This window comes from Sphaerodactylus townsendi, linkage group LG04, assembly GCF_021028975.2.
Source record: "Sphaerodactylus townsendi isolate TG3544 linkage group LG04, MPM_Stown_v2.3, whole genome shotgun sequence".
Lineage (NCBI taxonomy): Eukaryota > Metazoa > Chordata > Lepidosauria > Squamata > Sphaerodactylidae > Sphaerodactylus > Sphaerodactylus townsendi.
Genome location: NC_059428.1, coordinates 28,423,750 through 28,440,142, shown reverse-complemented (window position 1 = coordinate 28,440,142; position 16,393 = coordinate 28,423,750). Strand labels below are relative to the sequence as shown.

The 16,393-nt window shown below is 41.4% G+C and overlaps 1 protein-coding gene across 2 annotated transcripts in view; it reads left to right on the top strand.

Moving 5' to 3' along the window:
• Positions 1-16,393, top strand: part of XPO4 (exportin 4) — a 68,781-nt gene that overhangs the window by 36,894 nt on the left and 15,494 nt on the right. For both annotated transcript variants that reach the window (XM_048494717.1, XM_048494716.1), the window contains exons 10-14: positions 3,550-3,726; positions 7,819-7,961; positions 8,087-8,232; positions 12,614-12,791; positions 15,153-15,312. In XM_048494717.1, coding sequence (XP_048350674.1) covers positions 3,550-3,726; positions 7,819-7,961; positions 8,087-8,232; positions 12,614-12,791; positions 15,153-15,312 — 804 coding nt within the window. The remainder of the gene's footprint in view (positions 1-3,549; positions 3,727-7,818; positions 7,962-8,086; positions 8,233-12,613; positions 12,792-15,152; positions 15,313-16,393) is intronic.

Below are 16,393 nucleotides of genomic sequence, written 5' to 3'. Positions count from 1 at the left end.
ACATGGATACATGATGCGTGGAGGAAAGGTAGCATGCCACTGTGACAAGCGAGTTAATAAGCTGGGCTTATCTCTTACATCAGTGCATTTGCTGGACAAAGTTAAGAACATAAGAACAAGCCAGCTGGATCAGACCAGAGTCCATCTAGTCCAGCTCTCTGCTAGTCGCAGTGGCCCACCAGGTGCCTTTGGGAGCTCACACGCAGGATGCGAAAGCAATGGCCTTCTGCGGCTGTTGCTCCCGATCACCTGGTCTGTTAAGGCATTTGCAATCTCAGATCAAAGAGGATCAAGATTGGTAGCCATAAATCGACTTCTCCTCCATAAATCTGTCCAAGCCCCTTTTAAAGCTATCCAGGTTAGTGGCCATCACCACCTCCTGTGGCAGCATATTCCAAACACCAATCACATGTTGCATGAAGAAGTGTTTCCTTTTATTAGTCTTAATTCTTCCCCCCAACATTTTCAATGAATGCCCCCTTTAGTCTAGGCTAGTGGTTCTCAACCTGGGGGTTGGGACCACTTTGGGGGTCGAACGACCCTTTCACAGGGGTAGCCTAAGACTCTCTGCATCAGTGTTCTCCATCTGTAAAATGGATAAATGTTAAGGGTGGGGGTCACCACAACATGAGGAACTGTATTAAAGAGTCGCGGCATTAGGAAGGTTGAGAACCACTGGTCTAGGCTCACATTTTGAGTTGAGAATCCTAATGGGCCTCTGTTCACCAGAGTTTCTTCATCAGCTTGTTCTTTTAAAGCCTTTCAGGGCCATTTTGTCAAGGCAGACCAAATGGCAACCCAGAAGAATAAAACTGTTGGCTTCCACAGTATTGAGGACACAGTGCCATGGTGGCATTTAATTTTCCTTGTTGTGGATTTTATTTTTGCTGCTGGCACAGATGGCTCCATCTCAACCACCATATGAGTATCTGATTTCGTGCTGAGGATTGTTCACTGGCAGTTCTTCGTGCCTTATAGGTTCATATTGGTACGGCATGTCCTTGTGTCTGAACAGCCCTTAAGCATGTGTTCTAATTTAAATATGGGAGGGACGCAACTGAGTTATTGACCAATCGCCTGCAAAACTGTTCTAATGGCAGTGAACTGTTCTAATGGCAGTGAATAATAAATATTGCATTGTTAAAACAATCTGGATTATTGTATTGCCAAGACAGTATATAAAAATATCCCTTCACTTTTCGAGACTCATTTTTCCTTTCAGAGTTGCTTCTCCATTTGTATTTACAAGACCATTCCAATCAAACAGAATGATAAATGCAGAAAAGGAAGAGGGGGTAGAATTCAAGCATTTGTTTGAAATTCCTTTATGTCCATTGTCATTGACAAGCTCTCATAAAACTGTGCCAGGGCAAGTGGTCCCCTAGCCAGCCAGAGTGCCAACAGCACATAGAGCCAGGGTGGCCATGCTGGCAGGGGCTGATGGGAATTGTAGTCCATAACATCTGGAGTGCCAAAGGTTTGCCACTACTGACATAGACAGACCCCTGGGTTTTTCCTTCAATAGCAGGAAATTGGCAGGCAGGGTCTCTTTTTTTTTGGTCCTGAGCATTGCAGAAGGACTACACAAGACTTGTCGTGCTTCATCTTTTTCTAATGTTTAACATCATGTGGGGCCTCCACACATCCATAAGTCCTTTGTCACATCGAGAGGGTTTGCGGGAGGGAAGGAGTTGTGTCGGGGTGAATCAGGCATAAATAGCTAGTTAACTTTTCCTCCTGCCAGTTCTGGCTACTGAATGGAGCCAAAAAGTACAGACCATCAACTGAAGACCAGAATTTTTTTGGCATCCTTCACAAAACATATATTCTGAACTATTAAATAAGAAAACACCCCACTTCTGAAACTTTGCTGTGATTTAGGTAAGAAGGGTAGCTGTGTTGACCTCCAATAGAAGAGCTAGATTTGAGCCTAGTAACACCTTTAAGATTATAGGGTGAAGAGGGTTTCTGAGATTCGCCTGTCGAAAGCTCATACCCTGAAAATCTTGTTGGTCTATTGGACTTGAATCTAGCTAGTTCTTTTACTGTGGCTTTAGGGAAGCGACATAGGGTGGTTTTTTTAAATCTATAGATTGTCTGTGTGATTATAAGGAAGGCGAAGAAACAGCTAGGAGTGTAAAAGTGGGATTTGGGAAAAAAACTACTACACAATTGCCAAGCAAGAAGAATGGGATGGTCTGTGGTTCTAAACACAGAACAAGCAATTTATAAGAATTATGAAGATTAAAATTAGGAGAACGTTATATTTCAACTTTATTGGGAGAATGGTTATATTTCTTAAAGCAATAGTATTTCAGGTAACTTTAAAGGCCATGACATCTAAAATTATATTTCAAATTGTAATATTTAGTAGGCTTGTTGACTTAACAGGATGTGATCAGTGGCAAATGTTAATTCCTGTTCGTATGTTAGCAAAGGTAAAAACCATGTGAAAAGTAAGCAGAAGCCTGCCTCCTGCCCCATCCTCAAACTCACCTTCCTTATGTATGTGAGACACAATCTGTAACTGTGTTAACAAAGACCAAGGTACATAGGTTTAATAACCCTTGACCCGCTTTCCTGTTGGCTGAATGAAGATGATGTACTATCAGACATATATGCAACAAACTCAATGCATTAAGCATGTGATGAAGACCCAAATGTTGTGGTGAACTTACACGTCAGGGTTGAGCAGGTGCCTTTTGGCTGCCCCGCTCTATTTTGGCTTTATCGAGTCTTATGGATATCTGCATAAGGCTATAATTCCATCCATGTGAAGTGAAGGGCACGGCTACATAAATGTGCCAGTTGTTACAGGGCGAGCCTAGAAGGTAGGATGAGGGTTTCATCTTAAGGAAACTTGTTGGATTCTTTACCACTTTTAGTTTTCAGAATCCAATTAGCCTTGATTTAATTTGCAGATTAAACTGATTTTATGAATTATTCGTGGCTCTGTTAATATTTTAAATTTGCAATCGCTCTGTCACATTAATTGAAGTACGTGCTTAATAAAATATGTCTATTTTATGCCTCAGTGTATGTGTTGTAGTTTTCAAAGAGGCCAATCACTTACCAAGAGCTTACTGAGAACCAGCATGGTGTCGTAGTTGAGAGCTGCTAGACTCTAATCTGGAGAACCCCTTTTGATTCCCCACTCCTCCACATGAGTGGCAGACTCTTTATCTGCTGAACCAGATGCGTTTCCGCACTCCTACATTCCTGCTGAGTGACCTTGGGCTAGTCACAGTTCTTTGGAACTCTCTCAGCCTCACCTACCTCACAAGGAGTCTGTTGTGGGAAGAGGAAGGGAAAGGAGTTTGTAAGCCTCCTTGAGTCTCCTTACAGGAGAGAAAGGTGGGGTATAAATCCAAACTCTTATTCTCTTCTTTCACTGCCATGAAATGCAAACTATTACCAGTTTGGAATAAATTATGTGTTGAGTTTTAAATAAATGATGTATGACTGACAATAGATTTATCTTTTGAATTCTTAATGAGCAAGAAACTAATTTGGTGAAACGTTGACAACTCTTTTCACTCTGTATCCTAGCTTGACAAAGATGACATGGTATATATGGAGGCATATGACAAACTGTTGGAGTCTTGGCTGACTTTAGTGCAAGATGACAAACATTTCCATAAAGGCTTCTTTACCCAGCATGCTGTTCAGGTTTTTAATTCATACATCCAGTGCCACTTGGCTGCTCCTGATGGTACAAGGAATATGGTAAGTTCTTAATATGATAATGAAATTCTAAGTATTTGGAGTGATTTAGGTTTTATCTTTTTATCCTCAATTTTACAAAAAAAAATTAGTGTTGTAAAGATTGTCTTAAATATGTATTGTCGAGGGCTTTCATGACTCAACTGGTTGTTGTAAGCTTTCCGAGCTGTGTGGCCGTGGTTTGGAAGATCTTGTTCCTAACGCTTCGCCTGCATCTGTGGCTGGCATCTTTAGAGGTGTATCACAGAGAGAAGTCAGACTTCCCTCTGCGATACACCTCTGAAGATGCCAGCCCTGCATCACAAGTGGCGATTAAACGTTAGGAACCAGATCTTCCAGATGCAACTTTCTTCTAAAGCCCACAACAACCAATTGTCTCGCTCCATTGTCTTAATTATTGGTGTAAATGGTGATAAGACTAGATTATTATGGTCAGATGGAAAACAGCTGAGGGCCCACTTGTCTAATATCCACGCACACTTGCTTGCCAAGGATTTGGAACATTTTTTTGTTAAGTTTTCATGCCTTTAATTTTGTAACTGGATTAAGATTAGAACTGAACCATGCGCTTATGTGAAAAGCCTTCTGAACATTTGAAGGTTTCTTCACACCAAGCTAAGAGGAGATGGAAGACACATTTACAGGTAAGAAGGAGCAGCTGGCAGAAGGCTTTTTCTTCTGCATTGCATCCAGGTGCTTCCCTCTCTCAATAAGCAGCTAAAGAAGAATCATTTGCTCTGTTCAGCTACTGATCTTCAGGCATAATGGCTCCCAAAACCATTTGCAGTAAAAACAGGTTGAAGCAATCCAAACCAAGTTTTAAAGTAAACCCCGCAAACTTGCAGGTGAAAAAACCCCCATCAGTGATAGCAAGACAGAATGTCAGAATAAGCCCCCCCCCCAAGCTTTGCCAGTGCCTCTCCTTTCTCCTAAAGGCTTTTCCAGTTTTCATTGCCAGTTATGATGGCATGTATGCAATTGGGATTAGCATATGTATAGCCTGCTTCTTAGTGATCAGTTGCAGAGGCATAGCAAGGGGAGAAAGTGCCCAGTACGCTGGTGTTTGCCTCCGCCCCCATCCTGCCCTGGAATGCCCCCGCCACGGCATGCCCCCGGAATGCCCTTGCCACACCCCCCCGGGAGGCACGGTCGACACCGCCCCCCCCCCCCCCCGCCGGTGCGTCGACCATCAGAACTTAACCTCTGATCAGTTGTATCTTTTGTTGGTAAGATGATACACAATGGACTGTTATTAATCCAAGGAGAACAAGAGAAATCCAATGATATCTTAAGCACAAAGAAAAGGATTGCAATTTTTATTTAGATTTCAATTTTTATGATGGTTTACTAGGTATGGAGCATATCCTATCTGTTGCAGTTATAAGGAATAACCCTTATGGTTGCTTTGTGAAAGCGCGATTTTAATGCTCTTGATAGCCCTAACAAATGGTTGCAAGTGTGATATAACAGGCTATTTTGTAGAAGAGGCTGTTAAATTTATAACCCAGCAATCTTGGCATAATTTGTTTATATAGGTTAATTCACGGCCTTCTGTAAGATAAGTCGTTATTCCCACAAGTAATTATTTAAGAGTCACAGCTGGCATTGCCGAGCCCGGCTTGTTCAATATCAAAGCAGTAGCCGGGATTTTTAAATAGAGGGACACTCTTCAGTAAACAGCTGAGGCTTTGAAGTTTTAAGAGCTTTATTTGCTGGTTTGCTTAAAGGAAAGAGGGTTTAAAGAGGCCCTTGGGAAGAACACAAGGCAAGGATCCAGTTTCTGTATCCTCTTTGGTGGCAAAAAGATGGTGTCATTTGAGTTTTTATTATGCATGTCTGTTTTAATTTTAGAGTTTTTATTTCTTGATGTGGGGAAAGTTGAACCCAAAATAGGTTGAAAAGCATAGTAACTTTAGCAAAAAGAATCCGAAACATTTGAATCTGTGATTTTTGAATCTGGTTTGTTATTGAAATTGAGCCCCTTCAAATTGACTATGGATTTCCTCTGTGCCAAAAAAAAAACTCTTCTTCTTCTTCTTCTACTACTACTACTACTACTACTACTACTACTACTACTACTACTACTACTACTACTACTACTACTACTACAACTACAACTGCATTGATATAAACAAAAGTGGGTTCTGGGGGCACAATACTAAGACTTCATTTTAAAGTAATTTTCTGGTTTTCTCAGTTATTTCAAGCTTATAATTTTTCATAGACTTGGGGTTTATCTTTGAACAGTTGTAGTATGTAGTAGTAAATAGTTGGGTCCCAGCCGTAACTCATTATCAGTGAATTTCCTCCTGTAACTGAAGGGGTTGTCTGAATTGAGCCAAAAATAGTGCTTGAGAAAATTGAAAATAAGCTGTGAATTCATGTGTTTTCCGCTCCTTCCTTCATAGCTTATCAATAAATTTCTTTATTAGTGCTAACTATAATTGACTGTAATAGCTGAATCAGATAAGATGTAGTTAGCGTTTGCCCTCTGAACCAGAACCAGAAACTATGGGATGAAGAGAGTTTGTGTAGTTTTGATACATGTGCTAAGCAAAATTAGCTGTTTGAAGGGTTTGACTGGATTGAGCTGGAGAGTTCTGACAACATTCTGCAACTGTGGAGGTCTCACCAGACCTGTACAGCAAATTTTGCCCCCCAAAGAATGTAGGCTTCTACTCTTGGAAGTGATTTTGTTTTGCATAAATTATTACACAAACTAAACAGATTAGATAAACATAGTTTGGTCAGAACTTTGCTAAAACATGGGAAAAAAGTATGAAAAAGACCTTAAAGCAGCCTTTCACAATTTCACAAAACCCACTAGACATTTATGGCAGCATCCAGAAAACGTCGTGGTTTGTGACCCAACAAAATCCACAGCAATATCAAATACCTGGTAGCTCACCACACTATATTGGTGGGGCCATACTTGGCTTTGTGTGTCGAAAATTGTGTAGGCCTACTTGCTCTTTTACAGCCGTGAAGCTTTCTATATTTTGTGGGTTGTATTTAGCTTTTTGGATGGAGTGTTGCTCTTTTAGAGTGGTAAATGGAGAATTTATCATGTGTTATACTTTGAAGAAGGTTGTTAATCATTTTCCAGATGAGGGACTAAGACTGGGGAAAGGCATAACAAGTCCAACCAATCTGACAAGCAGTAGAGCTCAATGAGAAGGGGTTGTGGTTTACTGACAAAAACATGTACTTTTTGGAAGGACCCAGGTTCAGTCCTTCATCTCTACTTAAAGGTAGCAGGTGTAGGATCTGGCTGAGAGCTAATCCCCATAGATGTAGACTTAGAAGTCTCTGTTGCTGGAAGGGCGCAGTTGACTTTGGGATGAAAACTATGACCATACTAAGCTTGATGGACTAATGGTGTGACACGTACAGTGTGGGAGCTTCATATATTTAATGCAAGCTGAACTGGGAATCACCAGTCCAAATAAGTAAAGTCATGTACTTTCCGCTACTGGTAATCATGTTGTTTACATGTATTGCATGTATTATTGAAGTCCAAACATAAGAACATAAGAACTAGCCTGCTGGATCAGACCAGAGTCCATCTAGTCCAGCACTCTGCTACTCGCAGTGGCCCACCAGGTGCCTTTGGGAGCTCACGTGCAGAATGTGAAAGCAATGGCCTTCTGCTGCTGCTGCTCCTGAGCACCTGGTCTGCTAAGGCATTTGCAATCTGAGATCAAGGAGGATCAAGATTGGTAGCCATAGATCGACTTCTCCTCCATAAATCTGTCCAAGCCCTTTTTAAAGCTATCCAGGTTAGTGGCCATCACCACCTCCTGTAGCAGCATATTCCAAATACCAATCACACGTGGCGTGAAGAAGTGTTTCCTTTTATTAGTCCTAATTCTTCCCCCCAGCATTTTCAATGAATGCCCCCTGGTTCTAGTATTGTGAGAAATGTATAAACAATCAATTAAGGGGACTATATTTTTGTTACAAATGAACATCTTCTCCCCTCAACTCTTTTTTGAAGAGTTCCTTTTTGGAAATTTTACTGCACTTAGGATTGCAGGAATGCTATATAAATTATTGTTCACAGCATCATGTAATTCACTTTCTTTTAATTGTCAGACTGCCAACGGTGTAGCCTCTAGAGAAGAAGAAGAAATAAGTGAGTTACAAGAGGATGACAGAGACCAGTTCTGTGACCAGCTGGCCAGCGTAGGCATGTTAGGAAGAATTGCTGCCGAACACTGTATACCTCTTCTTACAAGGTATATGCTGCTTTCTTTACAAAGGGGTTCTATAGTTCAGAATGATCTCTGCAGGGTTCTGTTGGGGGCTGGGTTCGGTGACGTGAGTTCAGTGGCTATCAAATTTGCTTACTGCTTTTCCTCAGCTTATTGGAAGACAGAGTGACGCTGCTCCATGGCCAGTTGCAAAGGCATCAGCAGCAGTTAATTGCCTCACCAGGATCCGGCTCTGTGGATAATAAAGTGCTTGATGATCTGTATGAGGATATTCATTGGCTTATTCTAGTCACAGGTGAGTAGAACACTTTCGTAAACACCCATTTGTGTTCCATTTCAAATGGACTTTCCCTTGCAGAACTTGTTAGCTTAACCGATGTTATGTATTGACAGGACCTCAATAGCAAGTCTTTCAAAAAGTTGAATATGTACCTGGTGTGCACACGGACTTGGCTTTCCACAATACTCAAGTGGAATATCTGATGTTGTATTGGACTTTTGATGGAGGAGAATAGTTTACTGTAGGATGAAAAACCTCCTACTGTTGTAGGTAAACCTAGAATTTCCTTCAAACAGGAAATGGAGAATAATCCACCACACAGCTTCTCAGGATCTTGTCTAGCAGCTGAGTGGGATATTTCATGGGCCATAGTGTAATAGCAAAACTGAGTAAGCTCTCAGTCTCTTGCTTCTAATTTCTCCCATCCAATAACTCTAGCTCTCGAAGGTGTTAGTAGGGAGCCTGTTTATCCTCAACTATTGAAAGTAACCTGAAACCGCCACCCCAAAGGGTGGTCACAGCATAGGGAACTGTATTGCTCAGCCTTAAGGCCTCTGAGAAAGCACATCAGGGCACTGAAAGTACGACTGTAGTGCTGGTGATGTTGGTCTCCCAAGCACTAACTTGTGGTGGTAATCTAAACGGTCGTTCTTGAAGCCTGTTAGGTGTTGGTTCCCCACCAGTGTCAAAGGATGTTCGCTAATATCGATAGATATAACCCGGATATAGCCTACCTGGTGGTTTAATGAAGTGGATCCTAGTAGCCAGAGCCAGCTCAGGAAAAAAAAAGAATGAAGGGCGAAAACTGCAAAAACAATGTCACTGAAGGAGCCTGTATCCAGCATCAGTTGTGGCTCCCATGCTCGAGTCATCAAAACAATCCAGAACAGAGTCAAGAACAGAGGAGAAATTCACAACTTTACACAAAACCTTAAGAGCAGCAGAAGTATTCTTCATGGCAAAAAGGGGTTTCCCCCCCTTTCCTAAAATCATCCTCTAGTTTGTGCCAAATGAAAGGCCCTTCCTCCTAAATTGAATATACAGTTACATAATGCTGCTTTATACTGTGTCAGTCTAATGGTCACTGTAGCTTAGTATCGTCTGCTTTGGCTGTCATTAGCTCTGAAGAAGAGAAAAGTCTACACTACCTGACACCTGTTTCCTCTGGTTATGCTTTGGTGCCAAAGGTGCTCCCAAAGGACTCATCTCTGCTTTCACTGATCCAGGAATCGCTCAACAAAATTGTGATGTTGGAAATGATCATTCAGCATCTGTTAGTTATCAGGATATGAGTGAAATCCCCCACTCAGAGACTGACGAGTTCTTTCTCCATGGTCTTTATTGTGCCCAAAATGACAGGAAATTGGAGAGCCATCTTGTATCTGAAATACGTCAGCCACACATATGAGGTCAGACATGATGAGATCTATTCTGGATGTAACTCAGCTAGGACACTCTGGCTCCAGTGAAGCTTGCTGAAGCTTGCTTTCATATGCTAGTTTAATCAGACAGTATAGTTTTTTACATTACACAAAATCTCCAGAAATGTCAGTATTAGCCCACAGGATCTTTACCAAGGCCATAGCTAGCTGCCAATCTTTTGATACAGAGAACAGATGTGTCACCTAGTAGAGATTAAATCATATGCTCTTAGCTCTCGTGGGTCAAGTTGTTTCTCTCATGTCACTATCAAGAGCAGCTTAGATTCCCTGGTAGAAACTCTCCTGCTAAATGGATCTATTTCATTTATAAAAGAGCCTGGAAATTGAGAAGAATGGGATAGCTCGCAGTCTCCCTGAGATGGAAGAAAAGTCCATGATTTCTGGATGACCGAGAAGGTTCAGCTGAGCATAAACTGGATAGATCTTGGAGCCAACCTTCATGCTCCACAAGTTTCTTCTGGAGGCCATTGTATTGTAATAGGGGCACTACGGCAAAAATATGCGACAGTCACCAGGGCAGGAGGAGGTCATTTATTCTTCACCATGAAAGTAATGGACAAACTTCTTTCTTCCCTCTCTGAAAGCTGAATCTCCTTAAGGCACTCAACATGAAGATGAAATAGTTGTGACGTGAATAGGTGGATGAAACAGAGTGGTTTCTGGATTGCCAAAGAATCAGCCATCTTAGGAAGGAGAGAGTGAAAATTCTTCTATCTGAATATTTGCTACATCATCTCATATGCTCTAATCCAGTAAATCTTTTCATCACAGTACTACGATGTTTTCCAGCTAACACCGGTCTTTTGTCTCAAGGTTTGATATTCCACTGCAGTCTAAAATGGCAGCAACTGTTGGCATAGAGATTGGACCAATCACTCTTATTCAAAAAGGCTATTCTTATGTGGTTCTTGGTTACCTGCATATTCTATCCCAAACAGTGTATCCAGAGAATGGAGAGGACTGTGCAGAAGCACCTTCTCTGTAATCTTTGATCAGATTTCATCTTCAAAGGCTAGACTGAGTCTGAAACATTCTCAGATCCTTTCAGTGAAAACTACATGAAGAATTTGGGTACCAGTACTCTTAAGAGACGGTTGCGTGCCCTGGCAAATGTCCATGACAGTAATGCTAAGCATTTCTTGTCTTACCCTGACGTTCTAGTTACTTTCCTCCCAGAGACTCTCTCAACATAGATCTTCAACATGGAGATTGAACATAGTTGTTTGACAAGACGTTACAAGCTTGCTTGAAGGACTTCATGATCAAAAGTTGTTACAAAAGCGCTCTCAAGACTGCTTTCCAGGTGATAGCATCTTCTGCTCAAAGAATTTTTAAAATAATCTCCCTAACAGTTAACAAAAATAGCTGCATGAAGATAGGACTTTCCTCAAGCAGATCATGTCTGTGTTACCAAAATAACAGATCCAAAGATATTATCCTTCTTTTTGCAGTATAAGAAGAAAATGTGGTTTACTCTTAATCCCTGGAGGAGCACTGCATTATTACATCAATTATATATAAAATGATGAAGTGTGGGGGAGTTCATTTTTGATTTTTCATACAAGGCCCCAGCCAGAACATTCATCAAAAATTCAGAGTCTTGAGGAAGGCATCAAGCTGAGAGATTGTATTATTGTTGTACAGTACTTAAAAGTACTGTAGTGCAGTCCTTGCTGGGCTCTTCCTGTTGTTTAGCCATACACCTCTGTCAAAGCTGTGTTGCTCTAAATTTGCTATAGTAACAGTCACAACCCTGTCGAAGGCTTTCATGGCCGGATTCAACTGGTGGTGGTTGTGGGTTTTCCGGGCTGTGTGGCCGTGGTCTGGTATCAGACCACAGCCACACAGCCCAGAAAACCCACAACAACCAGGTAACATCCCTGTTTTAGGAATGTGGTATTGGTGTACACTGCAGCTTGATAATTAAGGTTTTATAGATTTTATTGTCTTATTTAACCTGAGATAACATATTTTGTGCCTATCTGAAACTTATCAAAAGTTTACATCATATGCACAAAACTTAAGAACATAAGAACTAGCCTGCTGGATCAGACCAGAGTCCATCTAGTCCAGCACTCTGCTACTCGCAGTGGCCCACCATGTGCCTTTGGGAGCTCACGTGCAGAATGTGAGAGCAATGGCCTGCTGCTGCTGCTGCTCCTGAGCACCTGGTCTGCTAAGGCATTTGCAATCTGAGATCAAGGAGGATCAGGACTTGATCCCAGTGCAATTAATGAAACTCTTGAATGTGATGAAGCATTGGGATTGTTTAGGCCAGCCAACTCTTTATGGTGTACACTTGGCCAATCTGCCTGGATGCTGCCGATTGGACCTCACATTTGAATAGAAGTCTCCGTACATCAAGACATGTTGTCCCTTGTTTGAATGTGACAACTAACATAAGCATGCCTGAAAGTGAGATGGAGCAGCGTGATCCCAGTTCCTCTGCCTTGTAACGGTGTTCTCTGCATAGCTATCGTTTCTCGTTGTCTTTCATTTATTATAGCACTAAATGGAAAGTAAGAAATTCATTTTCGGGTTGGCGGTGTGCTGGAAACTTCTGAGAAAATTTAAGTTTAAACTGTGGTAAACTTGCAATGAAACTGCTAGATAGTATTAGTGTCTCATGTTGTGGCTAAGAAATGCACATTAAAAAAATTAGTTTACATTTGCTGTGGTTATCTTATGATTTAAGTATTATCTTCCCTTGTGGTGTGTTTTCTTAAATATCCTGTTTCATTGTCTATTTTCAGCTGTGTTTTCATATGCCAAAAACTGAAATACACTAAATACAAGATACACTTAAGGTTCATAAGCCTATGATAGAACGTAGTCAAATGTTGATGCTAGCTCTTTCAGCATCTCTTGTGATGGCCCTTGAAGCAGTGTTGAACCTAGGTCAGGTAACCTGAGGTCACTACTTTCTTTTTTGTTTGTTTGCTTTTAATTTTAAGGCTACCTCTTAGCTAATGATACTCAGGGAGAGACTCCGCTAATACCTCCAGAAATAATGGAGTATTCCATTAAGCATTCAACTGAGGTTGACATCAATACAACGCTTCAAATTCTTGGATCTCCAGGAGAAAAGGCCTCTTCCATTCCAGGGTACAACAGAACCGATTCTGTTATTAGGTAATTTATTTAGTATCTTCATACCAAATATTGGGGGGAAAAACCCCTCAGAGGTAGCAAATAACACCAGAGATTGTTTGTCCACATCAAAGATGACAGCATTGTGAATGTTGCAAATGGTGAAAAGTTACGTAGGCTTTATGTCAGATTGGCCTGACCTGCAAATGACAGTGTACCAAAGTAAGTCAGACCATTGGGAAATGGTTAGAGCTGAGTAGTAAGTTAAAATCAATCTTCAGTGCAAGGGCAACGTTGAGAATGCCATGTTTGGAGGGCTGAATGGCAGAACAAGGATGTATGAGGGAACTGAAAAGTTGTATGCATGCATAGACCTTCTGTTAAGAGGTGGTTCGGGTACATCTTTAAATTGAAATAAATGGTTGATATCAAGCTAGAAATAAATACTCAGACATATAGCTTGAGCAGAGCTAAAACACATAAACCTAGTTTCTCCAAGCCAGTGGGAAGTTATAAAACCAAGTGGCTTGTAGTTATGAAAACTGACCAGATTTTCTCGGTTGTACAAAATCAGCTGTTAAGGTTATGAGTCAGACAACGTAACTTGTAAAAGAATTTAAGATTGTATGCTGCTGTTCAGTTGACCATCAGATACTACTCAAAAAGTTGTATCCTTTTAAAAGATTACGATAACGTGTATCTGAAATCCTATGTTGAATAAGTGGTATTATGCTACTTTTCAGCCCCCCCCCCCCCCGAATAAGTTTTGCTCTTTTTCAGGGTTAATGATTCACTAATATTCTTATTACTGAGTATTTGATCCCTAAGTTGTCATGGTTTAGCCATGCTAAAGCACTATTCATGCCCTCAGGCTAAAGTTTGTGGTGATATGCTGCTGCATTAAGAGGGTTACTCAGTGCCAGGCTAATTGCTTAATTAATTAATTAATTGATCAGGCTGGAATTCCATCTGCAAAAAACACCAGTAGAAAATATTTGCAGCTTCTAATGGTTTTGAAGCAAACAGTGAGAAAAGGCTTTCTTGAGCAACCTAAAAATATGACAGAGAAGAAAAAGTTCTACCGCACTGTGAATTTAATGATTTCAGTGTTTCAGGTTTCACCTGAACACCTCAGCATTTGATGCCACTGATTTTAACAGGATTTAAGCATACCTAAGAACTGCCCGTAAACACATCCCAGCCCTGGGGGGGCGGGGGGGGGGGCGCCTGCAGGCACCTTTGGAATTCTGATATTGTGTCATGGGTGCAGCCACAAGGGGAATGCCACAGGAAGTAGAGCCAAGCACGAAATGATTGTTACAGCTTCACTCCAGTCACACAGTAAAGCTCCTTGAGCTTTTGTGGCTGCCAAATGTCTTTAAAAACCTCCACAGTCAATTAGAAGCTGTGCCAAGCAAAAGCCAACCTGGCCTTGCCTGCTTTCCAAAAAATTTGCTGGGTCCCAGAAAAGGTGTTGGTAGGCATTTTGGTGCTCATGCTCACCTGAGGACCCTCTTTCTAAGAAATTGCACTTTATCCTCCCAGACACATGCTTACTGCAAATCCCTGGGCATAGTCTTCCTTTCAAATCTGAGATTGTTAATTGCAGAAACACCTTGTAAAGGCACCACAAATACAAAAATAAAGAATTGCTTTAGACTCAGTCATACCATTAGCCTGTTTAGCTCACCATCTCTGCCTTTTGACTGGCATATGCTTTCCAGTGTTTTAGGCAGCAAGGATTTATTATACTTTTATCTGTGAGCATTTAACTGGAGGTTTTGGGGAGATTTACCCGGAGACCTTTAGCGTAGAAACCTGTGTCCTGCCATTGAATTAGGACCTCTTAGTTCTTACTATGTGAAACACAAAGTGGGTTGTGTACTTTATTGTTAGCAATAAATAAAAATTGTAGTTCTATGCATCTCTCTGTTGCCAGAGCACTTGTGCAGCACTGAGAGATCTAACCACCTTTAAACTATGATAAGTGATGGTGATCAACAGGCATTGGCATAAGGTATCAACAGAAGCCTCAAGTACTCTAGGCAACATTCCAGTTGAAACATTCCCGCCTCCCCTGTTGTCAGGGCCTTAGAAGTAGCTTTTCCTGCTGCTGTAATCCGAGAGCCCAGGTTCAAAAGTTAAAGAGTGATCTTTTCATCATGTACTAGTCTTCAAGGCAAAGGGCATGTATTATATCCTGGTGTTCTGTGCCTGAATAAGCAGAGCGAATCCTTGGAGAATTTATTTTTTCTAAAAAGGAATAGCGGAGAAGAAGGTTGTGTCTCTCAGTTACATCCCATCTTTTGAAGATTTCTAGCCTGTGTGTGTGTGAGAGAGAGAGAGAGAGTGCAAGAGGACACGGTAGGACATTAGAAATAATGATAATTTTAATTTTCTCAGGTTATTGTCTGCTATTCTAAGAGTTTCAGAAGTGGAATCGCGAGCAATAAGAGCAAATCTAACGCACCTTTTGAGCCCTCAGATGGGAAAAGATATTGTATGGTTCCTTAAACGGTGGGCGAAAACCTACCTCTTAGTGGATGAAAAACTGTATGACCAGGTAATCGCTATATCTAATTTTCAATGTGGATACTTGGGACAGTCACACACTCTCAGCCTAACCTACTTTCCAGGGTTGTTATGAGAATGCAATGGAGGAGAAGAGAATTATGTACATAAGCTGGTTGGGTTTCCTATTGTGGAGAAAGGCAAGGTATAAATGAAGTAAATAAATACAGCTGAAGATGGAGGGGGCAGATAAAAGGTAGTTTGCTTGGTGGATGGTAAGGAAAGAAGGAAGCAAGGAAAAGTGAAGATTACCAGCAGAGTATAAAGCGGAGTCACTCTGGTAAGATGAAAAGTTTTAGTCTTCTTGCACTCACTGCAACCTTCTCCACCACTTGGAAAAGAATACTCTCCACGCAAGATGTTCTTTCCATAGGAAGGCTTTTACTTTAGCAGTTGCAAGGTTACACAAATCTATCTATACAAGACTATTGTACTATACAGATCTCTTCAGCTATAACAAAGTTCAACACACACAGAACTCAGTCTCAATTCTATCTCAACACAACATATACAAATGCATACTTCAGGGATACTTGCCCACGCAACAGCCTCTCATTGGTAATTACAGTTTGAATTCACCAGTCATGTTAAATGTTAATCTTTGCTACTTTTTGCCCCTAGACCAGGGGTAGGGAACCTGCGGCTCTCCAGATGTTCAGGAACTACAATTCCCATCAGCCTTTGTCAGCATGGCCAATTGTGCCCATGCTTGGTGAAAAGAGCTGATAGAGAGTGCTACCCTGTTTATCTGAAGAAACTGCAAGCCCTGCCCTAGACTGACTGAACATCTGGAGAGCCGCAGGTTCTCCCCTGCCCTAGACTGACTGTCTCCGTTCTTTGGGTTTGCAAACTTTCTGCTAACTTAAAAGGACCCTTTATGTGAACTTTTCATTCTTTTTTTATATACCATGACAAAGATATGGAGGCTGTCAGGAGGAGAGAAAGAGGAGGTATTATAGGGAAGAGGATAGAGGGGAAAGTGAGGTGCCTCCTGCAAGTCATTGAACGTTTCTGGCTGTGCAACTAACCCGGCACTCCACAAACTTTTCCTGGGGAGAGGCTGCCAGGGAGAG